The following is a 21,148-nucleotide window of genomic DNA, read 5'->3' as shown; positions in this document are numbered from 1 at the left end:
GTATACAATCTTTGTTTCCTATTGTGCACATGTCTCCAGAGGGCACCATGTACCATCACACTTGCATCACATACTAACCCATAAGAGACTGACCCAATGTGTTTTTCCTTTTTTTTCTGTCTTTTTTCCTCTTTTGTTTTAGTAAATCTCCTTTTTACAAGATTTGTTTTTATTTGAAGAGATGTTGAAGTGTCAGTTGACATGGCCCAAAGTTAAAAACACCCAACAATTTTATGCCATGGAAAAAAAAAAAATTAATAAATAAATAAAAATGACACTGAGGTAGCAACTAGAAAAACTCCCAATGTTAACTCTGATTTGTTAACTTCTCAAACAAGATTAAAAATTTGTTATTTTTGCAGGACTGGAAGGTTCAAAATCCAATTATGGAAAAGATAAGACTGCTTCATTACAAAAATATCCTACCACAACGAGCATGTTGGACTTTCAACTAGCGATAAAGCAAGTCATAGAGGTACATGTATGTACACGCAAAGGAACTTTCCTGAAAATCATTTGTTAAATGTCAGTGAAAATGTGGTTTAAACCCTAACTCTTATAAGATGGAATTTTGCGTCGGGGTGATATAAATCAAATTAATTTGATTTAAATCTTAACTCCCTAGGCATTTTTGCTAGGATGTAACCTCAATCCTGCAAAATCCTCCAGCTGCATCTATGTAAAATAGCCTCAATTCTGCAAAATCCTCTGTTATTTCTTGAATGTGGTCCTGGGAGGGGTGACCACTGCCTCAATCCTGCAAAATCCTCCGACAATCACCGTCAATTATGTTGAGGCAGAGCCAGTGACATCCTGCAGCAGTGTGGAGGATTTCAAGTATAATCTAGGCATGCACGGCTGAGCATAAACAACACATATCCAGCCCAAGACCTTGACACAGTACATCCTCCGAAATCAGCAACACACTTTTGCCATGTAGCCTCAATCCTGCAAAATCCTCCATTTTGCAAAGGGGATTTTGGAGGATTTGGGAGGGTTAGGGTTAAATGAAGTTACACAGTTACATGTTCAATCAATCGAGAGATCAATCACATGTCAACAAGTTCAATCTCAAGTCAGTCACAAGTAAACAGAGGAGTAAACAATGACAAAGGAATGCCCTTGTCACAGTTTCTGTGGAATACTAGCATGTCACTGGACTTGGGACCACTATCAGTGGATGACATGTGACAGAGTTTTTTGTGATTCACTCGTGATGACTTGTCTTGTTGACCTGATTTACAAAATGTGAGTTAAGTGTGGTATGAACTTTGTACGAGCGTTAGACAAACAAAATCATTCCCAGTGCACATAAATTCCAATAAATTCCAGTTAAAAATCAAAACAAGCAAAACTCTTCGAGACGTACGAAAACTGCTCTGAAGAAAAAAAAATAGCAAAATCAATTTCAGTTGAGGCATGCAGAGTGTCCGTGTCATGTTAAATGTACATGTATCCAATTACTTTAGAATTCACTGACATTGTACAGTACACCAATTTGACTGGAAACAAATACAAAAACTGTGAGGATCACGTTAAACTAAATAATGATCACCTAGTCTGGAATAGGAAGAACTTGAAACTGGAACTGACTTTAACCCTAACTCCCTTGGCCTTTTTTGCTAGGATCTAGCCTCAATCCTGCAAAATCCTCTAATTGGCCTCATGGAAAAATAGCATATAGCCTCAATCCTGCAAATTCCTCCATTATTTCTTGAATATGGTCCGTGGAGGGGTGACCACTGCCTGAATCCTGCAAACTTCTGCGGCAGTGACTGTCAATATGTTGAGGCTTGGCCAGTATCATCCTGGAGCAGTACAGAGGATTTCAAGCATCATCCAGGCCTGTATTTATGCATGGCTGAGCAAAAACAACACAAGGTCCAGCCCAAGACCTTGACAAAGAGCAGCCTACGAAATCAGTAACACACTTTTGCCATGTAACCTCAATCCTCCAAATTCCTCCACTTTGACAAAGAGGATTTTGAAGGATTCAGGGCGGTTAGGGTTGAGCAAATTTTTGTGGTATTATCATAATAAAAAAAATTAGAAATATAATTTTTTGGGACTGAACATTACCCTATAATAAGCTTACCTTATATGGGGTTTGAAAACATCCAATATTGGACTATAATTTCTGTTTCAATCACTTCCTCGATAGGCTATATTTTTTTAGCGAAAAGGCCAGGAATGGAATAACACAATTTTTGGGGTACACTGTTACTTTGATTTAAAAAGTAATTACCTGTTTCTACTTTCTTAAATTTTATATTAGTAAAGCTGCTAACTTTCTTCAATAAACGTTTTATTTTAACTGTTTGTAGCCAGAAAATGGCGACGATACAGTGCCTTCGTTTGGTACAAAAAATCTGACCAATTAACAACATGACTCACCATAGGAGCCGCTGGGGCTGATTCCCCGTGCATGCGACAGCGCAGACATGGCAGGACTGCCCCTAAACTGGTCCACATAGTGCTGCATGTAGAGAGGGTAGCTGGGGGAGTCTGTAGACCCCCTCTGGGGGGTCAGCCGAATCAACGAGACATCGGAGAGAGAAGGACTGCTGCCCGATGCATGCCTAAGATGGATGGAGAATGGAATAAATTAAAAATTATTTCATTTATTTATTGTTATTTTTTAAAAATAAACCACGCAAGGAAACTGACTAGGTGCATTATTATTTTAAAGTTGAACAAAGAAATTGACTGGAGCGGGGCTTGAACCTGCGACCTTCGGATTGCCATCCCGGTGCTCTACCAACTGAGCTATCCAGCCCTATGTTGGCAGTTCCCAATTTTGTCAACGTCTTAGTCCAAGGGGGCTAGTAATAATTAAGTTATTCATACGAGGGAATTTGCGTCGGTGTGATGTAAATTCAATATTGATTTTTTTTGCCCTTCACAAAAATACATCGGCGAAGGGCAAAAAAAACCACCAATAATGAATATTATTTAGTTTGTATGATAAAAATTAATAATATAAGAATTCACTGACTTGTGATGGGAATTTTTTTTCGGTTGGGAAAATGTTAACGAGCGATCCTCCTGTCTGTCAATCAAACAGTTTGCACTGACTAATTAGATCGCGACTTTTGGTCAGGTGACCCAGGCAGCTCGGCCAAAGTCACTCACAAGCGCGGCAAGAAATGTACACAAACAAAAAGTGGGCGGATTTTTTTCTGCCAAATCCAGAACAGTTTGTGACAGTGAGTAGACAATTGTGTGGGTTCGAATCCTGCCAATACAAACCAGAGGATTTTTTTTTCATAATCTTTCCGTAAGCTCTGACCATGAAACTGTGTCCATAAAACATGCTCCACAGGTGCATGTTAATTTTTCATGAGCCTTTCTGGAGTGAAACTTTGAACTTTAATTTTTCATTGAACCCTTTTTGAGTGAAACTTTCAACTTACCCATGCAGCGGGTGGTGGATCGGTGTGTCAAAGTGATAGCGTCCCTCATGCGTCCTTGCGTCTACAGGAATGGGTGGGTGGAAACTAAGACGTCCATCCATGGCATGTACTGAGAAGAGTGGGGGGGGGGAGGGAAGAAGTCAACAAAAAAATAACTCAATTTACACTATTGACAATGAAAGTTTGTGTATCAATACTCATTAAAATTTAACAAGACAAGACTTGGCTAGTAGTGACTCAGTCAGTGACTCAGTCACAGGACAATTTAACCAAAAAAATCAATACCTTATCTTACATGTAAGATGTTGCAATTGTCCTTGAAGATGCAAGAACAGTAAAGAACTCAACTTTCCGTCTTAAAATGACAATTTCACTGAAAACAATCCATCTCGACTGTGCATCACGGACTTTACTTTGCTTTTCAACCGGACTTCAAATTTCAGTTTAGTACATATACAAGAAAGCCTTCATACTGCTTCTGTCTTAAAATGACAATTTCACTGAAAACATTCCATCTCGACTGTGCTTCACGGACTTTACTTTGTTTTATTAACTGGACTTCAAATTTCAGTTTAGTACATACAAGAAAGCCTTCATGCTGCTTCTGTCTTCAATGACAATTTCACTGAAAACATTCCATCTCGACTGTGCATCATGGACTTTACTTTGCTTTTCAACCCGACTTCAAATTTCAGTTTAGCACATACAAGAAAGCCTTCATACTGCTTCTGTCTTAAAATGACAAATTCACTGAAAACATTCCATCTCGACTGTGCATCATGGACTTTACTTTGCTTTTCAACCGGACTTCAAATTTCAGTTCTTTAGTACATACAAGAAAGCCTTCATACTGCTTCTGTCTTAAAATGACAATTTCACTGAAAACATTCCATCTCAACTGTGCATCACAGACTTTACCGGTACTTTGCTTTTCAACCGGACTTCAAATTTCAGTTTAGCACATACAAGAAAGCCTTCATACTGCTTCTGTCTTCAATGACAATTTCACTGAAAACAATCCATCTCGACTGTGCATCACAGAGTTTACTTTGTTTTTCAACCAGACTTCAAATTTCAGTTCTTTAATGCATACTTAAAGGGAATATACATCATTTGCTTTTGCTGTAATTTTCAGAAATGGATGGAATTGGGGGGGGGTGGAAATATATAGCAAATATAGTTACACTGACTTTTTTGAGGTTTTGGGTTCAAAAATGCTATAAAAAGCAAGAAAAACAATCATTTTCCTGTAGTCTGGTTCCCTGACTCCATTTAAGAAGAAACAGAGCAGTTTACATACATTGGGGAATTGTAAGGTCAGGGAACCTGTCTAGCTGGCTTGTACCCGTTCATACGTGTAGGTGTGTAATCGATTGCAAACAAGTGCGATGGTCAACTGGGGCCAGTATTTGAAAAAAAGCCAGTTTTTTCCAACGCTGATCGGCCGATCAGCGTTGGAAATTGATACAAAAATACCACTTTTCTTGAAAATGACAGTATACCAGGTGCCATGATTTTACAGGATGCTTTACACTGTCATTCACTAACAGTCCAGCAAGGTATTTCAAAATGATTTGGTAGTTTTATTTTTTGATGTTTGCAAATGTTGTATTTTCCCTTTAAGAAAGCCTTAATACTGCTTCTGGTACAGGATGAATTCCACTTTCTCATCTGTTTATAAATACTTACATCCCACAGGCTCTGGCATTGTGTAAACCATAAAATGTCCACAGCTAAACAGTATAAAACCCAGAATCAGTTTAACACCATTTGGAATATGTCCCTCATCACTTGCCATATTGGCACTAGGGCAGGCCTGGGTCACTTTACTATCCCACAAACTCAAGCATCAGTATACTTCTCTCAGAATGGGGGCCTTTTGTTTTGCAGTGAAGACTTTCATATGGCGGGATTAAAGGGAGAATTTAAGTTCTGTAAGGACTGCTCGAGTATAAATTCTCGTTGCCATACAGAAAATTTGGAGGATGTTTTGAGTATTATTTGTCGCCATTTGAGAGTATGTCAACAAAACAATGGCATTTTCAACATTTAACATTAATTTGAATTGGCTATTTTGATACATCTAGAGACTGAAAAGTAAAGACAAATTCGACACAATTTGTAAACATAACAGTCAGTAATGATCCCAAAGATAACATTAACCATGACATTAACCATGACGATTCAACAAAATGATCCAAAAACTCCTAGTCTGCAATCTCCTTAACTAAAAAAAAACCAAGTTTGTAGGTTAATTCACTGAGTTCTTAAAAGTTCTGTCACAGACATTTACATAATGCTAGAAACTGTGTACTAGTGATACAGGGGGTATCTGCTCCGTTCACAAGTACCCCCTCACCGGCAAAGAAAGCACAGTTGGGAGTTGACCGACCGACGCCATCTTGCCTGACTGCAATTTTGCCGCGACGCTCGGCCGTACCATGTACCACTGCATGTACATTACATTACGGTGCGCGTCAACCAACTAAATGTCCCGCCTATGGTACGTCGTTGCTAGGTAAACGGGCGCCCTCTTTCGTTGGCGCACGGAGCCCATAGTGATTGACATACCGGAACTGAACAATTGACAATATCACTTATCTGTGATTGAGACGTTTTTAATTGTTCATCTATGACAGCAACAAAATTCTGGCACAAATTCTGGCACAGATTTTTTTCTAAACCCAAGGTTCAGATAAGAGCCACATACATGTATAACCCCATATACAAGTACCTGTCCAATGCCAACTAACTTATGCCAGATCTTTAAAAGTCTAATGATTTCACCATACCTTGCATGCAAGCACCGTAAACTTCCATGACAGCGGTGACAGCTTATTCAAAACCCCTTTTTAATTACCGTCTCTCTGACCCACAATGCCATCAAATTATTACTTTCTGACGCAATGGCCTAGAACCGGTACTATTGCCGACACTCTGGGCGGCCTCAAAACTCCAAAGAATCAAAGTACAAATTTGTGTCCAGCTCTCTGATCTAATCATTCTGAAAAGTTCAAAGTCAGCCCGAACGACAATTTTGGAGAGGCCCTTGGCGAGATAATCCAGTGGCGTGGTCTCGTGCGATACAGGGAATAAATAACTGGACTTTAAACTAGGAGTTTGGATCTAACAATTGTTCAACAATGCTTTCTCTTTTTTTTCTTTTTCTTTTTAAGCCATTGGCTACAATTTTAATTGTCAATAAAGCACAAAATTAGATTTGGAGTGGGAGGGTGGGTGGAAAGATGTGATATCAAAAATTAATATTCAACCAAACGTCTCCGCTATCAATGGTTCGAGATGTGGGAGTGGTGGCTGAGCAGTTAACTTTGATCAGATCACAAATTCAGCAAAAACGTTAGTCGATTTTCAAGGCCGCTCAATGTGTTGAGATTCTAGGATTTATTTCCAAGTTTGGAGAGCTGTGTATTGCGTTTGTATGAAACCACAAATACAAAGTCAGTGTTTGAAAAACCTGCATTTTTCAAACTTGAAACAAACTGCGTTTTCTTTTTTTTTTGGGGGGGGGGAGTTGATTGTTTCCTTAAATAGAAAGTGGGATTTCCTTACCGTAAAAAGATATTTAGGGTGACTGAAGGTTATAAATAGCCTACTACATGTAAAAGGTAATGTACATGTACATGGGAACATTTGCTTTTTGTGCATCTGTTTGTATGAAACAACAAAATTGCTCGCAATCTTAAGAAGGGTGCATAACAACTAACTTGTTGGAGTGTCAGCTCAGTGGATACTAAACATTTTGAGAAAACAGAGCAAATATATATCACAATTTTGGGGGTTTTGTAAAGTTATTCTGTTGTTAACGCACGTAAAAAATCGCGGGTCCATTTTTTAAAACCATCTTCAATGATTGCTTTCTTCTGAATGAAACCATTTCAGGTGGGATAATTTCAAGGGGGTTTCGGTACCGGTTCCATCTTCACTTTGAGCAAGGAACTTCTCGTTAAATCAAAGGTACGTTTCCAGATACTTGCAAATGTTCCTACATGGCTTTTAAGACCTCTAAAAGTTTACAACTCACCATAACGGGGGTCTAGGGTCGCCCATCCGTTGGTAGGGTCAATGAGGTATGGCGGGGAGTGATGATGGTGATGGTGAAGGGCCTGGTGGTGATAGTGGTGTGGGTGAACCGAGGCAGCCAGGGGGACCGGTCGTACATGTAGGCTGGCCAGGTACTTAGCTCGTTGGCTGTCCCTGTGTTGGTCCTCATCCGTGGTGGAGGCGGGCTCCTCGCAGACTGTGCTCAGGCCCCCACGGCTGGTGGTGCTACCACCGCTCCGATGGGTGTCCTGCCTTGCTTGCTCTTTGTCTGAAAGAATGACACCAAGATTTCAAGAGGAGTCTGATGTTAGATTTTGCAGTTTCTGAAGAGCTGTCAGCCTGTCACTGTCAGAATTTTTTTCTGAAATCACACGCCTACGACGAACTTTAATCAAGAAATTGTCATCAGAAGGTGCATTAACCCTTACCCCTTTTGAGTGATTTACTAGGAACCTTTCTCACTCTTGCAAAATCCAGCACCATTTATGGTAACTCAACACCAAACTGCTAAACTCTGATTATGGTGGTATGCCTAACCCCATGTAAAGAATAATAGTGCAGTACTCACTCCAACAGAATCAAACAAAACATGCAGTAGGATTTTGAAGGGTTGTAAGATAAATTGTAAGATAAAAGTCAAGAATTGTCAAAGGTGAGAACCTCAAGTGAAAATTCATTGTGGACTAAAGGTTTACAAAAATAGAAAATAATTGAGAAAATAAAACACCAAATGATTTAGGAACACTGCTGAATACCTGAGAATTTATTGTTGAGTCTTTTGTGCTTCTGTTTGTTGTATTAAATTTTTGATTTGGGAAGGGTTAGCACCAAAAAAGTGACTAAAAGGTACCTTTAAAATTGATTTTTAGTAAAAATAGTTCTCAAAGAAGCCATTAAACCCTAACCTTCCCAAAATCCTCTTTGCAAAATGGAGGATTTTGCAGGATTGAGGCTATATGGCAAAAATGTGTGGCTGATTTTGGAGGATGCACTGTTTCAAGATTGTGGGCCTAGATTATACTTGAAATCCTCTTCACTGCTCCAGGATGTCTCTGGCTCTGCTTCAACGTATTGGCAGTGATTCAGTGCTGGAGAATTTTGCAGGATTGAGGCAGTGGTCAGCCCTCCAAGGACCACATTCAAGAAATAACGGAGGATTTTGCAGGATTGAGGCTGTTTGCTATTTTTACATGGAGGCAGTTGGAGGATTTTGCAGGATTGAAGTTGCATCCTAGCAAAAATGCCTAGGGAATTCGGGTTAGAGTATAGGAAATTCTATAGCAGGTTATTTTCTCAAGACTAAAGAGATACCAGAAATAGACCATTATCATGTTGCGGCCGTCTTGATATTTTTTTCCCATTCAAATCAACGTAACCAAAGGGAGGCTGGAAGGAAAATTAGTCTGGTTCTTTTTTGCACAAACAACATTATCATTCAGTACTGTAATTGGATACGGGGAACATGACTGAAATGGTGGCAGCACGATAATGGTCTATTGAGACTCGTTCATTGTGAGCTTTTAATTCACAGCTTACGTGACTCTTTATTCTTAACCTAAAAAAACATAACAAAAACATTAGTTTTACTACCACTTTGATCTAAATCAAAGTCACTCTTCACCGTCTTTCAGGCAAGGGCAAGGTCTGAAAAACTGGAGCACATTTTGACAATCTCGCAAGGGATCAAGGTTCAAGTTAGCTTCCACTACTGAAAACCAGACACACAGAATTTCTGCAGGTTTTGTGAAGGTTATCGCTCTATCAGCCGAGGGTTATCAACATTTGGCAATTCAGTTGCACAAATCTTATCTGGCTGTTATTTTAATTTTTAGTCGGTGGGAGGGGGGGGGGGGACAGGTGGAAGCAGAATCAAAGGAGAAGGCGCTCTAACACTGTTTCTTCAGTTTGAAATATTCTGTTAATTCCTCCAGAATAATTTAATTTTTATATGTAAACCCAATAAAGAGAATTTGATGGTTTGGGCTTTTTTTCACACAACTTTGTCTTCTTTCTTTGCTTTGAAAAGAGTTAAGACCACCTGGTGTGCATGTCGCCGTAGCCATGCGCCTCGGCAAAATTAAACTTTTTTTTTTTTCAATGTAAGATGATGTCTCAAAACTGCCAAACTCACTGGTTCGTTTGGAATCCTGCTGGTGCACAATTCTAACATGTTTTTAGAAGGGGTAACGATCAAGTGTAAGCTTTATGTGGCCTCTCTTGGCTCCCATATATTTTGCGCTGAATTTAGTCAGGCACCATTTGCAGTCATCAGCCGACATTTGAAGAAGAAAAAAGTTTTTAAAAAAGTGCGTCGCCACACCACTTTTGGGCCAAGCTCCATACCAGAAACCGAAGACTTGTGGGGGGGGGGGCCTAACTTGCAAAGTGACTTCCATACAGTGAACAAAAACAATTGTATTAAATATTTGAATGGTTTCCCTCATTTGCCTTGTCAGATTTTCATTTAATATCTTTGAAGACTAACCCTAAAGTTGTCTTTTAATAAGTACTGGACCAAGTCCGCCAAAATCCATCAATCACACTGCTTCCAATGCATGCTTTGCTTTAGGCCTCCAGACCCAAGTCCATCATACTCCATCAGTATTTAGTCAAACCAGGCCAACAGGACCAAGTCCACCAAAATCCACCAAAATGGGGGATGTTTATAGCTCCACACACACGGGCGCAATTCCAGCACAAAGTCCATGAAAAATCTTTTACATCATACATGTAGAGCTCAGTGAATAAACCTGAAAATGTATTTTTCAAATTTTATACATTCGTCCTCTAGTAATGGTCAAGGAGATTACAGACTAGGAGTTTGGGATTGTTTCTCTCAACCAGTAGTGTAGATGTCATGATAAATTGGCTCTGTCACTGACTTTAGGCTTCCTTCCACTACACTGGAATTGCCCATCCCTTTGTGTTTTCGCAAGAAAATCCAGCTTATTTTTTTAATGGGCCGACCACAAGAAGTCATTAGTAGGGTCAGTGACCACAGCCAAGATGGATTCCAAGAAAGATGTGGCAATGGATAGGCTGTCCACAGTTTCACTTTCTCAAGGTACTCCAAAACACACCAACCACAGACCCCCACTTACATGTAACAAAGCCTATGAATCAAAACCATGATCAAACAGATGTCATTGATTAAGTTATTTTTTTGAAAAACTCATGTGCTTTTTTCATTCGGGAAAGATCAGGGTCCCAGAGTAATAAGTCAACAACCTCATCATTAGGTGTCCTGGTGGCTCTTACATTGTTAATTACTTGTGCCATGTGCAGACTGTACAGAGATAACAAAGTGAAGTCCAATCCAAAAAAAAAAACGAGATAAAGGGTCAAGTGCAGGAGTGTAAGGTCCATGGTTTTCAGTTCGCCTCGTAGAAGAACGATAGAGGGCGGTATGACCACCTCATGAGAGGCAAGTGTGGGCTCTTTGATGATACATCATGTGCATCATACCATTTACACACTGCCAACAAAGTCAGTCCTAAATGTACATTCACATTTGTATACATATGTACAAGACACTTTATTATTTAGCCTAACTTTACAGATCATGTACATTTTAAGCAAAAGTGACACTTTTTCTCTGTACTCTTTGGAGTTCCCGTTTGAAATCAGACAGGCCAACTTCTAGTACGTGTAATTTTCCATTGACGAGACTTGGCGTCGTTTCAACTTTCAAACAGTCAAGTTTTCGCATGAAGTTGCTCAGAAACAACCAGTAGGGGCAATTCCACGGCAAAAGACACAACCTCCAAATTTCCACTCCGATTCTAAGGAAAAATTACCATGCTACTCTTGTTACAAATGACTGAAAGTTTGGTGAACAAAACGAATTAATTCTGCAAGTTGATTAAATCTTGCTGAAGATATTAACCCTAACTCCATAGGCCTTTTTGCTAGGATCCTGCAAAATCCTCCAATTGGCCTCATGGAAAAATAGCATATAGCCTCAATCCTGCAAATTCCTCCATTATTTCTTGAATATGAATCGTGGATGGGTGACCACTGCCTGAATCCTGCAAAATCATGCGGCAGTGACTGTCAATATGTTGAGGCTTGGCCAGTGACATCCTGGAGCAGTACTGAGGATTTCAATCATTCCAGGCCTATATTTATGCATGGCTGAGCAAAAACAACACAAGGTCCGGCCAAAGACCTTGACAAAGTGCATCCTAGGAAATCAGTGTTGCAATGTAACCTCATTTCTCCCAATTCCTCCACTTTGGCATTGGCAAAGAGGATTTTGAAGGATTCAGGGCAGTTAGGGTTAATAGAAACGTGGAAGAGGTACTCCACCTTGAACAACCAGCTTATCTCCTCCCAACTCCACCATCTGTTTTACAAATGAGACAGCGAGAGGGAGCTTACTCCCACCAGGCCAGGCCTGGGGATAACTCCCACATACCATGTGGGTAAGTCATCTGGCTCATTAATTGGCTCACTTGATTCAATCAATCAAATTCTGAGAAATTTGATTTTATCATGGAGGTCTAGAGAAAACAATGGAGATTATTTCAGGACTTGTGTCCTAAATCTTTCAGTAATTGGTGGTATACATTTGACAAACTTTGCAAAATTATGAGTTTGACCTAAAAATCCAAAATATTTTCCCCACAACCAGTTTTTTTTAATCAACTCAGACAAAAACGGGACTGTTTGCACTCAGACATGCTATCTAAAATAAATCATAATTAAAAAACTTTAAGAGCGCCCATCACAACATTTTCCAAGATTGTTTCTTACATCATGCTAACATCCAGGGGGAAAAAAATGAATGATGAATTTGAAGCGTATTTATTTTTGTAATCCAAGGTCAAATGTCATTTTGGTACGCATTTTCTCTGTGCTCCATGCTACAATTTTGGTTTTATTTTATGAAATGGAGGCCTTTCAAAGAGCTTTAATATGATGTACAACTTGGCTTTGTAGGTGCTATAGTTTTGGAGATCTACATGTATACAAGTTTTTAAAGTTGGAGGTCATGCTAATTAGTCAAAAGTCTGTTGACCCGTATCTCAAAAACTTACGAGCCAAATCACAAAAGATTTCAGTTCTGGGGGCTTCTCATACAGGCCAATCATCACACCAAATATAGTTTAACTCTGTTAGGGGTCGGGTGAAATATCGTGTTGAATTGACACAGAATAACCCTTTTTATTTGTACTTTATTATTAATGCACATTATCCAAAGGGTTCTAATTTAAGTAAACTAATTACAGTCAGAAGTCAACATCGTTATGCTAAGTTATACTTTTATCATTTTTAATTAGGAATTTTAATGTAATGTGACCGCGAACAGGCTGGTCCTGGAGTGAGTGCAATATCAGTTCAATCAATTATTTAACCCTCCTGCTATTTAAACAGTCACAGACAGTCAAAATTTCCAGCCACTTCCTCTGCTATATACTTCTAACACAGGCTAGTCACCCGCAGTCAGATCATATCAAACAAGCACTGTGACTAGTCAAACTGGGTCAACAGACCATGAATAGACAAAGCAGACAGGTTGTTGGCACAAAGCAAAACTGTGTCGAGTTATATAAACAGTCACAGCCAGTCAGTCCTGCTTTATGTAGTCTGAGATTTCTTAAATGTTGAAAATGGTCACTTGTTTGATGTTGACTGAAAAGACTACTTGGCACAGAATGTATGTTTCGAGGGATAATAATCATTATACCACTCCATACTGGTACATGTTATGTACATTTATGGTACTCATCGATTTCTCAACCACATGTTATTTTTGTAGTACAACACTAGTACCCTGCTGCAATTACACACTGTACCGGTATTTCTCTCAGGGATTGTGGTCTACAAGTTGTTATTTCGCAAGTCTTGAAGTCATTGAAGGTCCCCTTTTTTTTTGGTTGCACAGGTCATGAGTAAAAGCCGTCATGATTGAGGCACTCCAAGTAGTAAATAAATCCCAGGCTGTATTAGGTTACGCCATGCCCTGGGTGGCATATGTGGATCCTTGATTATTTACAAATGCTGTATGGATTATAGGTGTTAACGTGACAAGGAACAGACTGCCGGCATTGAATGGAAAGAAAGGCAACATTATTAGAGTGGTTAGCTGTGGCTAATAACCAATCCCCATTGATTTAGGTTGAGGGTAAAAAAAAAAGTTGATGAAAAAAAGGAATGCAAACGAGTGAAGAACATCATGAACAGATACATGTACATGTACCATGTAGTTTAGGTGTCAGGTTGTTAAGTCATAATAGGGCCAAAAAAATAATAGTTCTGCTTCCGGTTTCCCTACCTACCCTATTCTGACAGCCCCTACCCTAATTTTTTTTATTGGAAAAATTAGAAAAAAACACCCAAAACCATCACATTATACCATTTACCCTTGACTACACGCAGACGCCTCCATATGATCGTAAACACAAAAAATTGCCAAAAAAAAAAAAAAAAATCCCTACCTACCTACCGGTACCCTATTTTCGAATGCCATGTAATCGGAAGCAGAACTATTTTTTTTTTGGCCTAGGCAACGAGAAAATAGGCGGCCTTCCCCCTGAACTGTAGAAAATAAGGCGTCTTTCTCCCCAAACCCTTAAGCCCCTAAAACAAATTGTGAAGCCTGCTGAGTACCCCCTAACAACATCTAGCAGCTACATGTAGGACTATAAAAGAACGCTACTATTTGTAGATGGACGAGATCTATGTGCACATAAAATTTGACTAACTTTACAGGGTTAAATGTAAATGTTGTGCATAAAAATAGTGCTCCACCAACCCCCATTTCTCAGCGTGCCCACCCTCCTCTCCTCTCCACCTCAAAATAAAAAAATGAAGTCCGAAGCCCCTTGAGTACCACAAAACAAACTCCAGTACCACAAAACAAACTCCATATTAAAGCTCAATGCTTATGAAATCCATGAAGAAATTTTGATTGCTATTTTATACTGGATCCTGCAGGATTACAATGGAAACATACATGTAGGATACTTACTCAAGAAGTCCAACCAGAGGACACGGTATATCCTTAAAATGATACTTAAGAAGCTCCTCGATGAACTGCTTCAAAGTAGCTTCCACAAATGAAAATGGCACTGAATGAGCACATGCAACTTCTCTCAGCATTTGACACACAATCAAATCAGAAAACCTGTTAATCTGACGCAAACACTTTTTTTAAACAGGTTCCCTTTGTACGTTTCAATACAGATGGACAAACAGCTTCCTGACATCAAAGGTACGGTAAGATCCCCTGGGCACGCAACATCAGTTATATTTTAATCCAACTATGATGATGTTTTGTGTTTATCCCATGATGGTGACACAGGATGACTGTTCCCTTTTCAACAACAAAATTAAATTCCAGAAGAAATTGACTCGATGATTTCTATTATTGATCCAGGAAAAGCTGAGATAATCAGCTAAGCACCTGTGCCCGATTCCAGTGGCCGGTTGTGAGATATAACAGTGGAATGTCGGCCTCCATCACTAAGCCAGGCAGCGCCTGCCGCCTAGTATTGTATCCTTGAGGCGGCTGATTAAGAAGACCAGGAAATCCATTGTGTTCCAAGATCAATTCCTATCCGTGTGGGTGTGCACAAACCACACCGTCCTCTGTGCCCAAGTTATAACTTCTGTTGTTGGTCTCCTCTTTTGTAAAGAAGCACAGGAGATGTTGTGCTCTGGACTATTAAAAAACAGCCAGTCTTCAGGACACAGGGCCCACACACAAACAAACACCTGGGTGGTCCCCTGCCTTGATTCTAACCCGGGGTTAACGCTGGGAAATGAATGAGGCGACCTTTGACCCGTAATCTCTCACCTCATTCCCAAAACTCCAACTGAAACTTCCACATTTTTATTTCTCTACTACTAGAGTTAGCCTCCCCTATACTCCCTGAAGTGATTTTGTATCATCCGAGCTCATAAACATGTCAGTCGGGGTCCTGCGTATTTAAAAAACCCAAATGATGCTATCGGTATGGTAAACAGAGAATAAGTTTATAACAAATAGTCCTAATGGGCTTCCAGGCTGCTGACAGGGAAGTGGTTGCACTTCAAACAGGAGCAGTTGGTGAAGTGGCCACAAATTGGGTCCGCGGTACCCAGAGTCAACAAAAATTACACTGGATTACGGACCCAGTGAAAGGAAGCCCCCGCAAAACAGACTGGTGTCAACTTTGGGATCAAGACAAATGATACTGGCTATCCTTTTTATTCTATAAACAGGTTTAACTTCAACAGTTTGATGGACTTCATGAGGCACTTGATTTAACATTTTATACACAACAGAAACGTAATAGGCCTAAAGATTGGAAGCTCGTCACTAATGCTGGGCGAGTAAGTCGATTACTCGAGAACTTGCGAGTAGTTCATGATACTCGTTGTTTTACTCCTGGTTTTTCATCTACTCGAGTGCTCGTCCTGGCGCGAGTCTAAGCAGGTACCGGTACCGGGTTAAGGATTCACGGCTTAATACGTCCCCTGCAAACAGGGAATCACTCCCTCCACCTCTCTCTCCCTAGGATTCCATGAATCAAAAATTAAAAAAAAAATCAAGTAAATGACCAAAAACGTCGCAGAGTAAGGATAACTCAGTGCTGAAGAACGTGGTGTGACTTGCATGCTATTTTCCTGCTTTTATGAGAATTTGGGAAAACTACTTGCCCAGTAGAAAAATCCACTACTCGCCCAGTAGAAAAATCCACTACTCGCCATGCCCAGGCCAACTCGTCACTAAAACTGTTGAAGGCAGTTTTTGATTGTTTGCTGCACTTATTTTTTACACCGAATCTATTGATTTAGATTTTACATGCACATGTACTGAACAAAACATTGGGACGGACCGTCACAGACGGACTGCTCAATACTTTTCTCACGTCATGACTCGACTTGACTCGAGACACTGACAAACAACGTGCAAACAACACTGGGCCACTTAAACTTCAACTTTCGAACTCTGTCTACAAGTGTAACTGTTGGGGGCAATCAGTAGGTCTACGCCCAAATCACACTGCGCTACCAGTCTGTCGCACTTTGCTATCGGTCGACCGTTCCGCTCTAGGTTGATCACATTTGCCACCCATCGACCACTTTTTCTGTCTAATTCACCACTCTGAAGGACTGTTTTGTAAAAGGGAGGTAAAGTCTGAAATTTCCTACAGGAAAATCGCACAAACATATTTCCGCACAACTGAATAATAGCACAAATCGACCGATCGCACCCAACACAGTACCACTACACAAACTGTTCAGACTGACCAAACAAGACCAAGCTGGCTGAAGCACAGTCAGTAACACTGGAGCAAGAAGGTAGGCGGAACGTCCTGTCGTCGCCACCGATCCTCCACTAGAAAACGTTTCTATTGAGAACCCCACTTCATCCTTTGTGCTATGGCAGAGTGGAGAGTATAAATCCACTCACGCTGTGTAATGCCGAAAGTATTCATGAGCTTTTATCCATTCATGGAAAAGATCCTGGCAAACAGTGGTAAGATCAGAGCATGTTTGCCGAGCGCACACTGACAAACAGAGAAGGATGGCTCAGCGTATTTAAAGAGCGGCTGCTAGCACTTGATCAAGAACTAATCAAGAGGTCCTCACAATGGGTGGCGAAATCTTTTGATCCAGTAGCAATTGGACTGGACCAATATGGTCAGTGAATAATACCGGTGGTTGAGCCCTGTCAGTAAACATGATCAAGCCGCCATGGACTGGTTTGAAGGAAGGAATGTGGATGGAACAGGACTGCTGAACAATTAACTCAAAACATCATCAACATTGCAGACATTATAAAGGGCCCATGCAATATAATTTTTTTAATGAAATCCCTGAAAATGCACTTTTGTGTCCAGCTTAACCTTATTTTAATTTTCGTTTTGCTATTTTCAAGGGCATTTTGGTGCCTTGTTTTTATGATAATGCGAAATTCCATATTCATGAGCAAAACTGTGTAGTCATTCCGGGCAGAAACCTCGATGTTACAGCTATTTCAGCACAAATAGTTTCTGGAAGTTTGGATATTTTTGCTGTCGTCAATTTTCTTTTCTTCGTTGATTCATTGTTGTGTCAGTACATGGTACAAAATGTAGTAAGCCGATGAGCAAACCTTTCTTACAAATTTAATGAGCAAATTCCGGGTTCACAATTTTAACAGCAAACCCCTAAACTGAACAGTGTCTTCCTGAAATGACATCACACCAGCAGTGCCCTCAGTTATTCAAAGTATGGACAATTTTAAATGTTTAAAGATGTGCACTTTTCAATCAAATTAACCAAAAAGGGATGTCAAATAGTAGTGCAGAACAGAACTTTAAGTTCACGGCGCATTTTTAAAAAACGCTTACAAAATTTGTACAAATTACAAACATCACGCTCTTTTGTAAGTTTACATGTACCCATAGAGCAAGGAACAGCAATTTGCAACCATCAGCAAAGGAAAGCAAGATTTATCACTACAACCTCCCCAAACAACAAAAAAGTCCCGAACATAAATCCACGTGAGATTCTTCAATCCACCAACACAGTCGTAAACTGTTAAATTTAACCACTCTCCCAACGATTATGACCCGCAGTTTATCAACAGTAGTCAAGTGCAAGGGTCTTAGACAGAAGGGGGGGGGGGGGAGAGGGAATACCGAGTCTTGGATGCCAAGTTGTCAAGGAGCATGAATCCCCACCGGATGGCATTAACTTCTTGACCCTACCATTACCGTCTACTGTTTTGTTTCATCTCGGCCAACGATTGCGATAAATGACGGGAGCGGGATGGGTTGCCATCCATGGCAACTGGCCAGGTGGGAGCGAAAAAATTGTTACTCGGAAACACAATTACCGCAACTGTAAAATGTACCTCCACAAACAGCAATAACAATAGACGCTTATATGACATTATCTGACACACGAGGGCTCACTTCAATTACCTTATGGATGTTTGTTTTTTCCCTAAATATTTGACTGAGTTCATGAAGATAAAATAAATACCGTTAATTCTTGAATGATAGGGGTGTGAACTTAACTGAGTGATATGACTTGGGGCATCTAAAATGCAATGATTCCGGTGATTTTTTTTCTCCTTTGTTGGCACATGGGTTTTGTGAAAAGGGGACCCTCAGTTTTGGCTTTATTTTGAATCGTCAAGTGAGGGTTGCCTTGCGTAAACCAGCCATTCAAAAGGCGCTATTTTAGTGGTTTGTTTAGAGAACTTCTAAAAATTAAGACGTCAAAAAAAGCTGAAAAGTTCAATCAGCTTCTGCCCCTTTTTCGCACAAGGTCTAAAGGCCGGTTCACACTCGGTGCGAAAGCAAACGTGAACACGATTTTGTGGCATCGTGGCAAGTATTTGTGCTGCGAATTCGCAAAAGTTGAACACATTTCAATGCCGGAGAATTTCGCAGCGAATGGTTTTTTAGGTGAAATTGTGAACCGGCTTTTCAGACAGCATTGGGTACACTATGGGCTCCGAGCGCCAACAAAAGAGGGCGCGTTTTTACCACTTTTGAGAGCCCCTTGGACGGGACACTACATGTGCGTACTGTACTGGTTCGCGCGCAAAGTACGCACAACTTATTTATCCTGAATGTGCAAAGAGCTAAGCTATAGTGCCCTCGCGCTTGAGCATCAGGTGTCGTCGGCATGCGAATACGTTCAAATTTAACTTGCGATGGTCTCCCATCTAGGTCTCCCCCCTACTATTCTTTTCTAGCCGTTGAAGGGGTACTTGTGCACGGAGCCCAAACAGCGCTTAAGTAGACTTTCATTGTTGAATGAAAGGTAAACTTGAGTGTTAAAATGTGCATCTTCCTGATACATCATCAAGGGACAATGTACACTACATATCAATTTTGTAGAGCGGCCCATCACAAGTCCTCACAAGTCCATCACAAGTCATTCAGTCCCAAGTCACAAGCTATTCAAATGGTCCTGCCACAAAGGTATATTCCTTTGTTATTGTTCATCCCATTTGTTGTGACTTTGACTTGTGAATTGACTTGTGACTTGACTTGTGATAGACTTGACTACAAGTTCAGTGCACAGCCACTGATTATAATGCACCTGTCAATTGTAAGGCAGACCCCATGAACTCCCCTTTTTCAGGGCTGTGACACAAGGGTGTGTCAAGTCACGATTTGGTGTGTCTAAGGCCAAAAAAAAAAGTCTCCGGTTTCTGGTATGCGTTCGCGTCGCTGTAGCCATGCGCGTCGGCAAAATGAAAAAGTTTTTTTCTCAATGAAAGATGATGTCTCAAAACTGCCAAACTCACTGGTTTGACTGGAATCCTGCTGCTGCACAATTTTAACGTGTTTTTGGATGGGGTTATGATCGAGAATAAGCTTTGTGTGGCCTCTCTGGACTCCCATATATTTGCACTAAGTTTAGTCGGGCACCATTTGCAGTCATCAGCCGACATATGAGGCAAAAAAAATCAGGTAAAAAAAAAAAAAAGCCGCGTCGCCGCACCACTTTTTGGGCAAGCTCCATACCAGAAACCAGAGACTTTTTTGGGGGGCCTAACAATAGGGTTTGCCGCTTTTCCTCAGTAGGTGCATCACAATCTGTAAAAAGTCGGTCAAAGAGGTTGCCAAATAGCATCAAAACTATACATTTGTATAGATGCCACAAAGGGATGACCCACTGTTGGACAATGACGCACCATTCCCGGGGGTCATATGGGTGCGTCTAACAATTGATAGGTGCATTACAATTTGGTTCTTGATTAATTCTGGGCAATGGGGTGACGGTACCTTGTTCTTCAGGTGTGTTCCTAGGGCTACTGCTGGTTCTTCTCTTCTTCGTCTCGGCTTCATGACGCCTGACTGTGGCCATCGTTCAGCCTCGGTCATCCACTCACCTCAACTGTCTTAACGTTACTGCTTGCATTTCTTGAAAAAAAAAATGAAAAAAAATAAGTACAGTATATGTTTAAGTATACATTTTACAGTGTAACTATTCTGGGAAGCATTTTGAACATACATATTGTTCTCCTGATGGTAAAATTTTTAAGACCGACCGGTATGAATACAATTACAACACGATTCGCAACATTGATTCAACGTGAAAACTTCAACCGTATCAACTGACTACTCCAAGACACCAGATGCGGTTCCTTGAATTCCTTCTGTACAACATATACATCAAATACATACTTCATGTACAACCTTGAAGTCAAAAAATTTACACTTCAATATCTTAAGACAAAGCCAAGAAGTGAAACACTCCCATGTAAATGTCCATCGACAATGCTACACTGACAATGTCTGTGCTTTGTGGTAACCCAACCCGCAAAGCTTTTTGGCTCTCAGCCTCACTCCATGATGAGCATCCTAGCTGAACTTTGAACTCAACAACTCAACTGGAGTCGCCCCCAGGGTGATTTCGGGAGACAGAAACAGTGCCTTCAGCTCACTGGGTCAACACTCAACAATCCAATTATAGCAAAACCATCTACATGTACATGTACCGGTATATCAGGCTTTAAGTTGAGGAATGAAAAAATTCAGTAAGTTGAATATATACATGTAGGGTTCTTTGTTAAAGGGCCCGTGCAATGTAATTTTTTTAAATGCAATCCTTGAAAATGCACATTTGTGTCCCGGTTAAAGGGAATATACATCATTTGCTTTTGCTGTAATTTTCAGAAATGGATGGAATTGGGGGGTTGGAAGTATATAGCAAATATAGTTACACTGACTTTT

General features: G+C 40.3%; 1 protein-coding gene across 1 annotated transcript in view; it reads right to left on the bottom strand.

Moving 5' to 3' along the window:
* Nucleotides 1–20,330, bottom strand: part of LOC119745340 (zinc finger protein GLI2-like) — a 32,099-nt gene extending 11,769 nt beyond the window's left edge. The window contains 4 exon segments of the mRNA XM_038221632.1: nucleotides 2,395–2,579; nucleotides 3,414–3,522; nucleotides 7,456–7,743; nucleotides 20,198–20,330. Coding sequence (XP_038077560.1) covers nucleotides 2,395–2,579; nucleotides 3,414–3,522; nucleotides 7,456–7,743; nucleotides 20,198–20,279 — 664 coding nt within the window. The 5' untranslated portion in view covers nucleotides 20,280–20,330.
* Between the last annotated feature and the right edge of the window lie 818 nt (nucleotides 20,331–21,148).

This window comes from Patiria miniata, unplaced genomic scaffold, assembly GCF_015706575.1.
Source record: "Patiria miniata isolate m_02_andy unplaced genomic scaffold, ASM1570657v1 HiC_scaffold_7, whole genome shotgun sequence".
In the NCBI taxonomy this organism is placed as follows: domain Eukaryota; kingdom Metazoa; phylum Echinodermata; class Asteroidea; order Valvatida; family Asterinidae; genus Patiria; species Patiria miniata.
Note: the sequence above shows the minus strand (reverse complement) of the source record. Positions and strands in the feature narration are given on the sequence as shown.